At 48.3% G+C, this 15214-nt stretch overlaps 1 protein-coding gene across 1 annotated transcript in view; it reads left to right on the top strand.

Annotated features, from left to right (window-relative positions):
• MAP3K3 (mitogen-activated protein kinase kinase kinase 3) overlaps positions 1–15214 on the top strand; it is a 53606-nt gene that overhangs the window by 13338 nt on the left and 25054 nt on the right. Inside the window, exons 5-10 of the mRNA XM_073582410.1 lie at positions 87–200; positions 773–890; positions 1327–1460; positions 1596–1669; positions 2984–3051; positions 3139–3231. Of these exons, the coding sequence (XP_073438511.1) occupies positions 87–200; positions 773–890; positions 1327–1460; positions 1596–1669; positions 2984–3051; positions 3139–3231 (601 nt within the window). The remainder of the gene's footprint in view (positions 1–86; positions 201–772; positions 891–1326; positions 1461–1595; positions 1670–2983; positions 3052–3138; positions 3232–15214) is intronic.

Below are 15214 nucleotides of genomic sequence, written 5' to 3'. Positions count from 1 at the left end.
CTTAGTGGCTTTGGGTATTGTGTGCATGTGGCCATGTGATACTATTAGTATATCTGCTCATGTCTGACATCTTCTCTTCTTTGCAGCTGTCTATTCCCCTCAGAAGTCAGGATGATCTGGACAAGGCCGTGGATCTCCTAGATCGAAGTTCCAGTATGAAAAGTCTCCGGATCCTGCTCCTCTCCCACGACCGGAACCATGTATGACCCTCTTGTGTGTATTGTGTGTTGTGTTGTCATTCGAAGGATCATGTCTGCTAATACTGAGTGAAGGATTCAAGTAAAGGGAAATGCCAAGGTATCCACACCAAACTGCAGTCAGGAATTGCTAGTACAGGTTCCTGGTTTGCAGAGTGTCTGCCCCTGCAGCAATGATCTCTATCATTTGATGCTCCTCAAGTTCCAAAACTTCAACTCCCACATGCCCAAACAGCTGGAGAACCTTAACCTGTAGAAATGGTTTGGTGGTCCTTACTTTACATGTATATTGTTGCATGTTTGCTTTTAGGATGATTGGACCATTACTGATGTAAATCGCTATAGATCTCAGTGACGATTGACTCCACTTACATGAAGACTTCATTCGGAGAGGCCCAGCTGAATAGATGCAATAATGGTCTCTATATGGTCCCAGCTGTGACTGGAGAAATATATCTAGTCTACTGCTATGTCCTAGTTACAGATCTACCACCAATAATGAATCTGTGTATCCTGTATAGTGCATCAAGAACTGATTTTCAAACTTTCTTTTTTTTTTTTCTTTTCCCCCATAGACGTCCTCACCACACTCAGGGGTCCCGAAACAAGTGCGGATTAAGGCCTCCCAGTCTTTAGGGGATGTCACTACAGCTTATCATACTGCAGAAACCCGGAGCCGACATCTGTCAGTCAGTGAGTAATCGGCAGGGGTTTATCTGATCACCTCTGTCCTAGCATGTTCCCTATATGATATTCATGAAAGTGGTTGTCCAGTCCTATGATATTGATGACCTCCCTAGAGGATAAGTAATCACTTTAAGATCAGTGGGGGGTTTGACACCAGGCACCCTAAAAAAAATAAGCTGTGACAGGGTGTGAACAGAGTACAAAGTGGAACCACGCTGTCTATTAGCTACAGATCAGCTCCTATTGAAGAAAATGGTAGCCGATCCATAGTAATAGTAAATGACTATAACTCCTTTACAGCAGATCAACAGATAATTTATATTCTTCTCAAATGCATCCAGTTTTAGTTACACCACGTGAGCCAATACAAAATTTCATTTTGAATAACTGATACATTTCTTTAAAAAAAAAAAAAAAAAAAATGTACTTCTCCTACTCGCAGGCTCACAGAATGCTGGCCGCAGCTCCCCACCTCCTGGCTACGTCCCCGAGAGGCAGCAGAGGATTGCCCGACAGGGCTCCTACACCAGCATCAACAGCGAGGGCGAATTCATCCCCGAGACCAGCGATCCGTGTGTAAGTGGGAGCCAAGACATGTTCAGCTTTCTTCCATTGTACAGGTCATAGCAATGATTATGTGAATTTGCCAAGATTGGACTCAGTAAATGCCTAATATTTCCAAAGCCATTAAACTTAATTTTTCTGATCTAGATTTTAGACCCACTGAGTAGTACAGAGAACTCGATATCCGGAAGCTGCCAGTCTCTGGACCAGTCGGAGGACAGGTATATATGATATACATAAGAATACAGAGGACAGTATACATTTATACAGTTCAGCTGTTTAGAGAAGGGGATAAAGTATAGCTGAAGACCTGAACTGGGTTATACTTCACCACCCAGAAGAATGCACTGGTAAAATGGTTTGATAGGTTTGGGGCAGCACGGTGGCTCAGTTTTTCACGGTGGCTTCTGGGTGGTGAAGTATAACCCAGTCCCGGGTTCGAACCCCACCAAGGACAACATCTGCAAGGAGTTTGTATGTTCTCCCCGTGTTTGCGTGGGTTTCCTCCGGGCACTCCGGTTTCCTCCCACACTCCAAAGACATACTGATAGGGAATTTAGATTGTGAGCCCCATCGGGGACAGTGATGAAATGTGTGCAAACTGTAAAGCGCTGCGGAATATGTTAGCGCTATATAAAAATAAAGATTATTATTATTTGAGATTCTGTTTTGGCTAATTTAAAGGGATGCGCCACTTTTCAAATATCTTAGTCAGAGGATATGTCGGACAATGTGGGGATGCCCTGAAAATTGTTTAATTAAGGGGTCTCTGCCATCCACTTCACATCACAGGGACTGAGATACTCTCCTGACGGAGTACAATTCTCCGAGGAGCGCTATAGCTTTTTCAGGTGACGTCCCTTTAATAGAATTGATCCTTCCATTGCATTCAAGATATTTGCTGATGTAGCTTCCCTCAATAACATGCATATGGGGGGCTGACAAACCCCTGGCTGAAGGTGGAGTTCGTGGTAATAAGGAAGCCTGAGGTTGGATTTAATCTTCCTGATTCTTTGTACCGCAAATATTCAACGCATGAGACTTCTGACATCCCCTTCGCCCCTCTTTGCTCTAGGTAGATGAAGGTTAATTTGAGTGACAGGTGTCTGCCATATGATCTGATGCCTGTAATTTTTGGTAATTCATATTACAGGGCTTCGCAATTGAGTAGTCTGCAGAGGTTTATGGGATGAATCATAAGGTCTTATCTGAGCATGCTCTGGTGTTATCAAAGTATCTTGGGAATGTTCGTATATTATGTTTTTGTCTCTGTGGCTGCATGATTTGCGGTTGATAGACAGCATGAACACTTGAGGGGGTTCCCTAACAAATAGGCAATCCCTGCATGTATTGTGTCTAACATCCACAAATCATGCAGCCGCAGGTACTCAAACATAATATACGAGGACGCCCAAGCTACTCCGATATCACCCGAGAGTGCTTGGCTAAGACATTATACGAGCACGATCGCTCAACACTAGTAACTAGCCGTGCCTTTGCGGCTTCTTATTTCTCCCCCTTGTGTTTCTTTCCAGCTCTTCGTTCAGGAAGTCTCGAATGTCAAGAGCTCAGAGTAATCCAGACAACAGGCAGGATTTCTCAGGTACTTAGATTTAATATATATATTTCATCCCACCAGCACTCCTATAATAGAGTGCTAAGATTTTTTTCCTCCTTCTTTCCATTGCAGATCGGGAGAATCAATTCTATGATAAAGCCGGGAAGGGTGGGACGTATCCTCGTAGGTATCACGTATCCATTCACCATAAAGAATATACTGATGGTGAGTTCTTGAAGCTGAAAGGTCCTGACTTGATTTTTTTTTTTTATAACTGTGATTTTTTTTTTTTATGTTTTTTTATACATTTTTTTTAACAATCAAAATAAGCACAGAATATTCAGATTTTAGCAAGCAAAATATAATCAATGAGGATAGGATACATTTCTCGTTCGCCTTATTGGGGGACACAGAGACCTTGGGTGTATGCTGCTGCCACTAGGAGGCTGACACTATGCACAAAAAAAGATAGCTCCTCCTCCGCAGTGTACACCCCACCGACCGGCAGAGAATTCCTCAGTTTAGCTTAGTGTCAGTAGGAGGTGGACACGGGTCTTTTATTAAACCCATATCTACCTCGTCGTGCGTCGTTCCTTTTCAGGTTCTACGGAGGGATACAGAGTGAAAAGTCACATCTGTACTCCCACATGGAGTCTGCAAGTACGGCGTGTACTGCCACCCCGTATCCTTGCAGTTCTCCGCGGCAGGACCAGCCAGACGGACGCCGACACCAAGACGTGCCAGCGACTCCAGGGGTCCTTGTCGCCAGTCTCCCTCCCACTCGCCTACCAGAGCCTGTCGGTTGGATGAGACGCAAGACTTCTTCAGACAGGTAACGGATCGTGGATGGGTGAGTATTAGGCCCCGGCTTCATATTTATTTACCTGGCTGCCCATTCCCGACGGTCACCTCTTCAATGGTCACAGGGGTAGGCACTGCGGTCGCTCGCAGTCGCCACCAGGCTATAGGCAGCTCAATGTTGCTGGGCATCCCCCCCCCTTCCCTCCCCCCTTTCTGGGTACAGGGAGCACAGGGTTTTTTCCCATTGGGAGCGACTTGCGGCTGCGGCGTCCCACTTTTTTGGACCTCCGCGCCGACCCCCTGCTGACAGGCGGCCGCCGCAACTAATTTAGGCCCCGGCTTCAGTTCGGGCCTACCGCTGCGTCGCGGCCACGCCCCCCGCCCCTTTCTTCTAAGCGGGCTTCTCTCCCGCTCTTCCCAGGCCCTCCCACCGCCTGTCCTTCACCTGCCCAGCCTGTTAGTGGCTAGAGGGCGGTGAATCGTTAACCCTGCGTGGTGCTCCGCCCTCCCTCCTCTCCTAAGGCGCGCTTTTTTCTCAGGACGGCGCCATTTTCCCAGCCTGTTAGCCGGGCACCAGCTCCTCACTGGACAGCATCTTCTCCAGCTGTTTTTTTTTTTTTTTTTTTTTTTCAAGAGGTCTGTCGGCCGGATTTCGCTCTGACCTGCATCCACTGACAGGTCGCAGAGCATCGCTTCTGGGGACACCGGACCGTGAGTAGCTCTGCACTGCAGACTGACCCTTCTCCGCCCTCTGTCCCCCAACCTTCCGGCATTACCTCAGCTTTTCACTATGTCTAAGTCTGATCGTACCCGCTCTACCGCCCCCCCCTGCACTTTAGTCAAGTACTTTGCATGTTCTTCGTGCAATCGCAAACTTCCCTCAGGCCAGTCCACTCCCCTCTGCCTGGATTGTAGCAATCCAATTCAGCCTGACGCCGTCCAGGAGCCATCTGCGGCCCCAGGTGAGAGTGAGCCCCCCATGCCTGGCTGGGCCTCCTCGCTATCTCAATCAGTGGCAGACCTCACCAAGGTGTCTCAGTCCCTGGTGGCCGTTCTTGATAAGTTGCCCCTGGACTCTTCAGCAGGGCCAAGCAGGTCCCAAATTGTTCCATCTGAATCAGCCAGCGGTAGTCGCAAAAGACCCAGGCAAGATTCCCATCCGGAATCCTCTCCTAGTCCCATCTCACCGCATAGCCCTTCTCACCAGTCTCCCTCTCGGGCCTCCTCTCCCGAGTCAGGGGAAGCGCTTTCGGACAGGTCATTTGAGGGGATTTTAGAGCTGGATTCAGACCAGGATGCAAGCATGAAGGTCACAGTGCAGGACCTCATTGCTGCGATCCATCATACCTTCGATATTGCTGACTCCCCTGCGAAATCCTCAGATCAAGAGGTTTCGTTCAGACGGGCAGAAACTCCCTCCAGGGTTTTTCCTTTCCATTCCCAGTTTGGGAAAATTTTTACCAAGGAAAGAGAGGATCCGACCAGACGCTTTCAAAGAGGAAAACGTCTCGGCATACTCTACCCATTTGCTAAGGAGCTCACGGACAACTGGTCGGCCTCTCCCTCGGTCGATCCACCCGTGTCCAGGCTATCCAATAACACGGTTCTCCCGCTTTCAGGCGTGGCGTCCCTAAAGGATTCTAATGACAGGATTATAGAATCCCTGGCGAAGTCTGCCTTTGAAGCGGCTTCAGCGGCGGTGTGTCCAATCTTTGCTTCATCCTGGACAGCAAAGACCATAGCCACGTGGGCAGACGACCTTCGGCAGGGCATCTTAGATAAGGCGCAACCGGAGCATTTGGCCAATCTCGCCAATCAGATCTCCCATGCTGGGGACTATCTTCTCTCCGCTTCCTTGGATGCTGCATCCTGTGCAGTTCAGGCGTCAAGCAACGTTATTGCAATTCGACGTACACTTTGGCTAAAGGCATGGCAAGCGGACTTGTCTTCTAAAAAGTCCCTCACTAACCTGCCTTTTCAGGGGGTGCGCCTCTTTGGGTCCCAATTGGACCAGATTATTAAGGACGCCACCGGAGGCACGAGTTCACTCCTCCCTCAGTCCAAGCCTCGCAGACCCCCACTAAGGCGTCAGTTTCGACCCTTTCGGACTTTCCGCCGTTTCAATACGGCGGACAACTCCTCCAGCCAACAGAGACCGCAGGCTCGCCAGGAGAGAAGGAAAGTTTCCTTCAAACCCACTCCTTCCTGGCGACCCCACTCCTCCCAGAGCAGACCGTCTAGATCTGGACGGTCTACTTCAGCATGACTATCATCGGGCACGCGAGGGGCCTTTCCAATTGGGAGGTCGACTTCTTTCCTTCAGGGACGTTTGGCTGGCCGCCGTGGAGGACGCCTGGGTCAGGGAGGTCGTATCCTCACGATACAAGATAGAGTTCGTCTCTCTCCCACGTGATCGTTTCTTCGAATCCCGGCCTCCAAAGGATCCAGCCTTGATCCCGGGGTTCTCTACAGCTATCGCCGCTCTCCTCAGTTCCGGGGTGATTGTGCCCGTTCCCGAATCGGAGCGCTTCACGGGGTTCTACTCGAACCTGTTTGTAGTGCCGAAAAAAGACGGCGCAGTTCGACCCATCTTGGATCTCAAGCTGCTCAACAAGAGGGTCCGCCTTCGCCACTTCCGCATGGAGTCGCTTCGCTCGGTCATCGCCTCCATGGAGGAGCAGGAATTCATGTGCTCAATAGACATCCAAGATGCCTATTTACATGTTCCAATTTTCTCCGGACATCAGAAGTTCCTGCGCTTTGCGATTCGACAGCACCACTACCAGTTTGTCGCACTGCCCTTCGGTCTTGCCACCGCTCCCAGAGTCTTCACGAAGATCATGGCTGCGTTGATGGCTTTGTTGAGAGTCAGAGGCCTCGTTCTTTTCCCGTACCTAGACGATATTCTGATCAAGGCTCCCTCATTCCAACAGGCTCACCAAAGTTTGTCAATCGTCCTGGACACTCTTTCCAATTTCGGGTGGATCGTCAACAGGAAAAAGTCCTGTCTGGTTCCTACCCAACGCCTGGTCTTTCTAGGTCTTCTGTTCGACACTCGTCAGTCAAGGGTCTTTCTCCCACAAGAAAAGATTCTCTCTCTGCAGCAGGAAGTACGATCGCTGCAGACCTCGCGATTCCCATCCCTCCGTACAGCCATGAGGGTCCTGGGAAAGATGGTCGCGGCGATAGAGGCAGTTCCCTTTGCCCAATTTCACGCCAGGCCTCTCCAGCAGGCCATTCTGTCGAAGTGAAACAGGTCGCCTCGGTCCCTGGATCGCCCTGTCCATCTTTCTTACCGGATCAAGCGGTCTCTCAACTGGTGGTTGTCGTCACCTCTCATTCTATCGGGTCGATCCTTCCTTCCCATTCACTGGCAGATAGTAACCACAGATGCCAGTCTCCTCCGCTGGGGTGCTGTGTTCCGCAACCACACTGTTCAGGGTCGATGGTCGGATCGGGAATCAGCGCTACCGATCAACGTTCTGGAGATTCGAGCGATCCATCTTGCTCTGGTCCACTGGGAAAGGCTCCTCAAGGGACTGCCGGTACGGATTCAGACAGACAACGCCACAGCGGTGGCATATGTCAACCGCCAAGGGGGAACACGGAGTGTTTCAGCCCTGGCGGAGGTGTCAAAGATTCTTCGTTGGGCGGAGATTTCCGTCCCGACAATTTCCGCGGTTCACATTCCCGGCGTAGACAACTGGGCCGCCGATTTTCTCAGCCGCGAGGGTCTCGCGGCGGGAGAATGGTCCCTACATCCGGAAGTGTTTCATCTGCTCTGCCTTCGGTGGGGAACCCCGGTTGTAGACCTCATGTCGTCTCGCCTCAACAGGAAAGTCCCACAATTCGTGTCCAGGTCTCGGGACCCTCTGGCAGTGGGCGCCGACGCCCTGGCCGTTCCTTGGTCCCAGTTCGAACTTCCCTACCTGTTCCCTCCTCTGCCTCTTCTTCCCAAGCTGTTGAAGAAGATCAAGGCAGAAGGACTTCCGGTCATTCTCATCGCCCCGAATTGGCCCAGAAGGTCTTGGTTCGCGGACATTGTCAACCTTCTCGCGGACGCCCCCTGGAAGCTTCCAGACAGAACAGATCTGCTGTCTCAGGGTCCGATTTGCCACCCCAATTCTTGGCCGCTCAATTTAACGGCGTGGCTGTTGAGACCGAGGTTCTGAAACGAGCAGGATTTTCCGACCACGTAATTCAGACCATGATCCGAGCCAGAAAGCCATCATCTTCCAAGATTTACTACCGTACTTGGAAGGCCTATTTCACTTGGTGTGAGACCAATGACGTCGCGCCCATGTCCTTTTCGCTCCCTTCAGTCCTAGCGTTTCTTCAGGCAGGATTGGATGCGGGGCTTGCCCTCAGTTCCCTGAAGGGTCAAGTTTCGGCGCTGTCCATTCTGTTTCAGAAAACGTTGGCTTCCCGTCCTCAGGTTAAGACCTTTCTTCAGGGCGTGGCTCACACGGTCCCGCCGTACCGGGCGCCCGTGGATCCATGGGATCTTAATCTGGTTCTTGAGGTTCTGCAAGGTCCGCCCTTTGAACCCCTCAGGGATATTTCCCTTTCTCTCCTTTCTTGGAAGGTAGCCTTTCTGGTGGCCATCACCTCCGTCCGGCGCGTGTCGGAATTGGCAGCTCTTTCGTGCCGCTCTCCCTTTCTGGTTCTCCACCAGGATAAGGTAGTTCTGCGGCCTCCGCCCTCGTTCCTTCCGAAGGTGGTGTCCTCGTTTCACCTCAACGAGGATATCGTGCTCCCGTCCTTTTGTCCGAATCCAACTCATCCCCAAGAGCGGTCCTTGAACAAGCTGGACCTGGTTAGGGCGGTAAGAGTCTATCTGTCTAGGACGACTTCCTTGCGAAAGACAGTCTCTTTTCATTATCCCTGATGGAGCGCGGAAAGGTCACCCGGCGTCAAAAGCCACCATTGGTCGCTGGATCAGATCGGCTATCCTGGAAGCCTACCGTGTTAAGCGTCGCGGAGCCCCTCCGGGTATCAGGGCCCACTCTACTCGAGCAGTGGGTGCCTCCTGGGCGGTGCGCCACAGAGCTTCCGCACTGCAGCTTTGCAAAGCTGCAACATGGTCATCGGTTCACACGTTTGTGAAATTCTACAGAGTCCACACCTACGCTTCGGCGGACGCCAGCCTAGGTAGACGGATTCTGCAGGCCGCGGTGATGAGTCCGCTGGCCTGATGGAAGTTTGTTTCCCACCCCAGGGACTGCTTTGGGACGTCCCAAGGTCTCTGTGTCCCCCAATAAGGCGAACGAGAAAACAGGATTTTTGGGTTGCTTACCGTAAAATCTGTTTCTCGGAGCCTTCATTGGGGGACACAGCACCCTCCCATGTTTTACAGCTCCTGTTCTTACTTTGGTTGAATGGTTACAGTTGAGTTGTTTATGTTGTCAACCTATAATGTTACTTCTACTGCTTTCTCACTAACTGAGGAATTCTCTGCCGGTCGGTGGGGTGTACACTGCGGAGGAGGAGCTATCTTTTTTTGTGCATAGTGTCAGCCTCCTAGTGGCAGCAGCATACACCCAAGGTCTCTGTGTCCCCAATGAAGGCTCCGAGAAACAGATTTTACGGTAAGCAACCCAAAAATCCTGTTTTAACCCCTTTCCGACCTTAGACATATCCATATGTTCTGGTTGCTTGGTACTGGTACTTAACGACCATAAACATATGGATACTTCCCGGCGATTTTGCGCTCATAGACGACGTGTGATTCCTGCCGGGTGTCAGCTGATTCTGACAGCTGACACCCAGCACTCAGAGCCAGGAGCGGTCCCACACCGATTCCGCTACTATAACACCCTAAATGCTGGCGATCGAACTCTATCGCAGCATTTCAGGAGCAGGCAGAGGAAAGAAAGCCCCTCTGCCCTTAGATTGGAGACCCGGCGACGTCATTGTGAGGTCCCAGTCGTTGCCATGGTGACCTGATGTCATAATGACATCCGGTTCACCAGACCTAGCAAAGTTCCTTGATCATGCTCAGATCAAGCAAGTTTGCCTGTCAGTGCAACGCTGACAGCTTGCATAGCATAGGGGATGCAGGAGTGATTAGCCTGCAAAAAATGATTGTCCCATGCCGTCGTACAGCTCTCAGTCGAAAAATAAAAAAGTTCTAGCTCTCAGAATAAAGAGATGCAAAAATATATTTTTTTCCTATAAAATAAGTTTAATTGTGTAAAAGCGCCAAGCATAAAAAAACTATATAAATGTGTTATCGCTGTAATCGTACTAACCTAAAGACTAAAGCTGCATTATGAATGTTACCACACGCGCAATGACATGTTTTTTGTTCATTCTGCCTCACAAAAATCGGAATAGAAAGCAATCAAAAAATGTCATCTGCCCAAAAATGGTACCAATAAAAACATGTCAACTCGTCCCGCACAAAACAAGTCACACTGTCAGCCGAAATTATAACTCCCAAAACATGGCAATGCAAAAACCAGTTTTTGCAAAAAAGTGTCTTATTGTGTGACAACAGCCAAACATAAAAACCTGATATAAATCTGGGATCGTTGTAATCGCACAAACCCAAAGAATAAAGTTGCCTAATCACTTACACCGCATGTGGCACGTCTTAAAAATAAACCAATTCTTTACCTGCTGTTGATTTGTTCATGCTGCCTCCCAAAGAGCACAGTAAGGCTCGGCTCACATTTAACTTGTGCGAAGTCCCTACATTGAGGTTTCCATGTAAATCTCTGAAATATGTGATTCAGACGGAACCCCCTTTGGAAGATTCCCTATAATGAGGGACATGAAGGCACTGTTGACGCTGTCTGACCTTTGATCTCTGGTTTTTTTGGGGGCGTTTTTTAGGACAATGCTGAACAGAGGCCAGATGGAGTCCAGAGTAACTCTGCTGTTTCATTATAGTGGATGGAGATCTCGGGGGTTTCATCTGAATCGCGTCACTCAGATTTAGATGAAAACCCCGATATAAGTGCTCATTGTAGAGTGCAGGATAAAGGTGATCCTAAATGTTATGTAAAATGTTCCTAATAAAAGCTTCAACTGAATTCACAAAAAAAGCAAGTCCCCACTCAGGTCCGTCATCTGTTAATGGAAATATAGGGGCTTCCACATTACTGGTAGCCCAAAGGCTCTGGAAAAGTGAAATGGCTCCTCACCCACCAAGAGAAATTCAGCAAATTCTCCGCTCCCAACCCCAAATGCCCCCTCCCTTCTGAGCCCCAGTTTGCCTAACCACATATACCGTCCACATTTTTGGCATTTCTGTAGCAATGAGAGCCCGCCTGATTTACGAATGCGTGTCTCCAGAAGCATGAGCTGGGCATAACGTACTGGTCACTACAACGGCAATTTGCAGTTTTCACTCGGCAACATTCATTGCTGCCTGTTTCTGGAAAATGCCCATGGAGTAAAAATAGTCATTGCACCTGTAGATAAATTCCCAAAGGGGTGTAATTTCCAAAATGGGGTCACTTTGGGGGGGGGGGGTCTGTTCTTCTAGCATTTAAGGGCTCTGTATATGGAGTCTGCATGCTGTTCTAGGAACATCTGCGCTCCAGGAAGCAAATAGCTCTCCGTTCCTCACGAGTCTCTCCGTATGGCTAAGCAGTACTGTACAACCATATATGGGGTATAGCCACGTTCAGTAGAAATTGTGGGACAAATTATGGTGCCATTTGTACCCACTTCTTGTGTGAAAATGTAAAATCTGGGGCTAAAACAAAATTTGGGTGGTAAAAATGTAATTATATTTTTTTTAACTGCCCAATGGTATAAAATTCTGTGACACATCCGTGGTGTCAATATGATCAGTGCAACCCTAGATGAATTCGTTGAGACGTGTAGTTTGTAAAGTGTAACCAGTTATGCTGTTCTGTCACCTCTCAGGCTCTCCCAGTCAGTCATGGCACTTGCAAACCATAACAGTAAAATCTGCACTATATTATGGCACTCCTTCCCTTTTGAGCTTAGCACTGCAACTCAAAAAGTATTTCCCGGTTACATGTAGGGTATTAGCGCACTCAGGAAAAAAATGGATCTGTTTTTTGTAAAAAAAAAAAAAAAAAAAAGTTTATTCGCACTTTGAAAAATTAAAAGCTTGGTTAAAACATTTTAGTGGTTAAAAATGTAATTTATTCTTTACTGCTCAACAGTATAAAATCCTGTGAGGCATATGTGGTGTCCCTAGATTAATTAATTGGAAGTGTCATTTGTAAAATGTATTTTTATTTAAAATGAGTACACACATGCGGGAGGTTCTGTTGTTCTGGCACCTCAGGGGCTCTGCCAATGTGACATGGCACCCTCTGACCATTCCAGCAAAATCTGAACTATATGGCGCTTCTTCTTTTCTGAACTTTGCGCTGTGCCTCAAAAGTAGTTTTCCCCCACATATGGGGTACCGATGTACTCGGGAGAAATTACACAGCAAATTGTATGGTACAATTTCTCCTGTTACCATTGTGAAAATAAAAATTGCATCTAAAATAACATTTTTGTGGGGAAAATGTGATTTTTTTATTTTCATGGCTCAACATTATAAACTTTGAAAAGCACCTGGGGGTTCAAGGTGCTCACCACACATCTAAATGCATTCCTTGAGGGGTCTAGTTTCCAAAATGGTGTCACTTGTGCCTTAACAGTGGGAACCCCCCCACATCAGGGGTTCTCTAAATGGGACATGGCGTTCGCTTAGTGATTCCAGAAAATGTTGCTTTCAAAAAGTCAAGTGACGCTCCTTTCCTGCTGAGCCTTGCCATGCTCCCAAACAGTAGTTTTCCCCCACTTTTGGGGTATCGGCATGCTTAGGAAAAATTGCACAACAACTTTTGGGGTCCAGTTTTTCCTGTTACCCTTGCAAAAATAAAACAAATTATGTTCTAAAGTAGAATTTTTTTGTGAAAAAAAAAAAAAAAATACAATTTCCAGGAGTCCATCATGACAGCACGACAGGAGGAGGTAGTTCTATTTATCCTCTAGGTACAGGAGACACACAAGAGGTTAAAAGCCTCCCCCCACTTTTGTCTCATCCCCAGTGTATTTTACCAATCACTACATCAGGATGGATGCGACTCTTATTTTATTGAATTTTTACATACAAATGTTAAACTCACATCAGTTTCAGAATTCAGGGGAGGAAATGTAATGGTGCTGTCATGATGGACTCCTGAAAATTCAATTACCGGTAGGTCTGATTTGTATTTTCCCCAAGACATCCCTCATGACCACACGACAGGAGAAATGCCAAATGGCAATCTAGGGTGGGATCACTGCCTGTAGGACCTTTCGTCTGTAAGCCAATTGTTGACCTGACATCACATCTGACTTGTAATGTTTACAAAAAGGTCGTTATATTAGAGTTGCAGGAAGCCCCTGATCTTTCGGCCCAGGATACAGAAATTGCCCTTGTGGAGTGGGTTTTAATTTTAAGCGGGGATCTTTTTTTCTCCAGCTCGTATGCTAGTGCTATGATTCACGTGATACACCTAGACCAAGTTAATTTCAAGGCATTTTTACTGTTATTCCTTCCTGCATATTGTATGAATAGATTTGAGTCCTGCCTCAAAGTAGCTACATAGCTCATCACTGCCCGTCTCACGTCTAGTGTGTGAAACGGCCTCTTTCTCATTCTTTGGGAGATGACAAAAAGAGGGAAGAACGATATCTTGGCTCAAATTTGTCTCTGACACTACCTTTGGCAAAAAGGATGGGTCAAGCCTAAATATTAACCGATCCTCTAGGACCTGCAAATAGGGATCCCTAACTAACAGTGCCTGTAATTCACCCAAACGTTCCTCCGAGGTGACTGCCACCAGGAATGCCGTTTTCATAGAGAGAAAATTGATGCTGGATTCTTCCTGGGGCTCAAAGGAAGATCTGTACAACATACCTAACACAAGGTTTAGGTCCCAGGGTGGAACGGTCTCTCTGACTGTGGGTCTTAACCTGGTAATTGCTCGAGAGAACCTTGCCACCCAAGGGTGGTCCACTAAATGTAAGTCCATAAAGGCGCTAAGGGCAGAGACTTGTACCTCTTATCATATTTAGTAGGCCTCAGGCCCATCTCAAATCCTCTCTGGAGAAAGTCTAATATTCTGGGAATGTCTGGGCGGGCTGCGCACTGCGCTCAAAGTAGATTCCCCGACATAAGAACAGAACCTCTCTTCCATATTTTGGAATAGATCACTGACGTCACTGGTTTCCTACTCGCCTGCATGGTAGTTATCACCTTGTCTGATAACCCACTGGTGCTTAGGATTTTCCGCTCAGGATCCAGGCCGTCCGGCTCAGAAGACGAGGGTCTTGGTGCCAAAGGGGACCCTGGGACAGCAGGTCGCGTCTGTCAGGAAGGGGAACCGGCTCTTCCAAAGCCATGTGGTGTAATACTGGAAACTAGAGTTGAGCGACTTTGGTCGGATCGGGTTTTATGAAACAAAATTTGTTTCAGATGAAACTGGTCCGACTAGGGCAAAAAAAGTCGGAGTTTCGTCCGAAACCCGACCCCAATGCAAGTCAATGGGGAATAAAAGTTGGCATTGAGTGGATGAATGTCACTCAACTCGACTGGAAACCAACTCTTCTTGGGCCAGTAGGGAGCTACCAATATCACTGTGGCCCGTTCTTCTCTGATTTTCCTCAGACCCTTGGTATGAGGGGAAATGCATACAGAAGACCTATACCTTCTGGGTTGTCCCCTGGATTCATGTAGAAGAATCTTGCCACCTTCGCATTCTTCCGGGTCGGAAACATGTCTATACGCGGTGTTCCCCATCTCCGGGTCAACTGGTGGAATACTTTCGGGTTCAGTTCCCACTTGGAGGACCAAAGCTTTTCTCTGCTGATAAAATCCGCTGTTATGTTCTCAAAGCCCTTCAAGTGCACCACACGTTCCTTTCTGCCTACCGAAATATACTTTCTGCTAAGGTCTGTAGGAGCTGGCTCCTTGGACCTCCTGGCGCCGCAGAAAGGAAACTGCTGTGATGTTGTCCGACAGCACTTTCACATGACTATCTCTGACCGTATCCTGACAACGTTGAAGAGTCTCCCATACTGCCTTTAGCTTTCTGTAATTGGATGATCTTCTCTGGTCTTCCGTGGACCATGTACCTTGCAGGAAACGACCAGCCACCTCTGCGCCACATCCCTTCACACTTGCATCGGTGGAAATACGGACGCAGGGAGAAAGGATCCTTGGCACTTCTCTTCCGAGATTGTTCCTGGATGTCCACCATAACATGGAATTCCTCAGACTGGCAGGCATTCTCATCTTTCTGTCCAGGCCCGAGTGATGCTTGTTCTAGGATGTAAGGACCGAACCCTGAAGCCATCTTGAATGAGCCTGACTCCAACGTACGCTTGGAATGTAGGATGTCATCAGGCCTAGGATCCTCATGGCGTATCTGATGGAGATTGTCCT

This window comes from Dendrobates tinctorius, unplaced genomic scaffold, assembly GCF_039654945.1.
Source record: "Dendrobates tinctorius isolate UK_male_01 unplaced genomic scaffold, ASM3965494v1 ptg000071l, whole genome shotgun sequence".
NCBI classification, from domain to species: domain Eukaryota; kingdom Metazoa; phylum Chordata; class Amphibia; order Anura; family Dendrobatidae; genus Dendrobates; species Dendrobates tinctorius.
The sequence above is the reverse complement of the archived record's forward strand: the minus strand, read 5'-3'. Positions and strand labels throughout refer to the sequence as shown.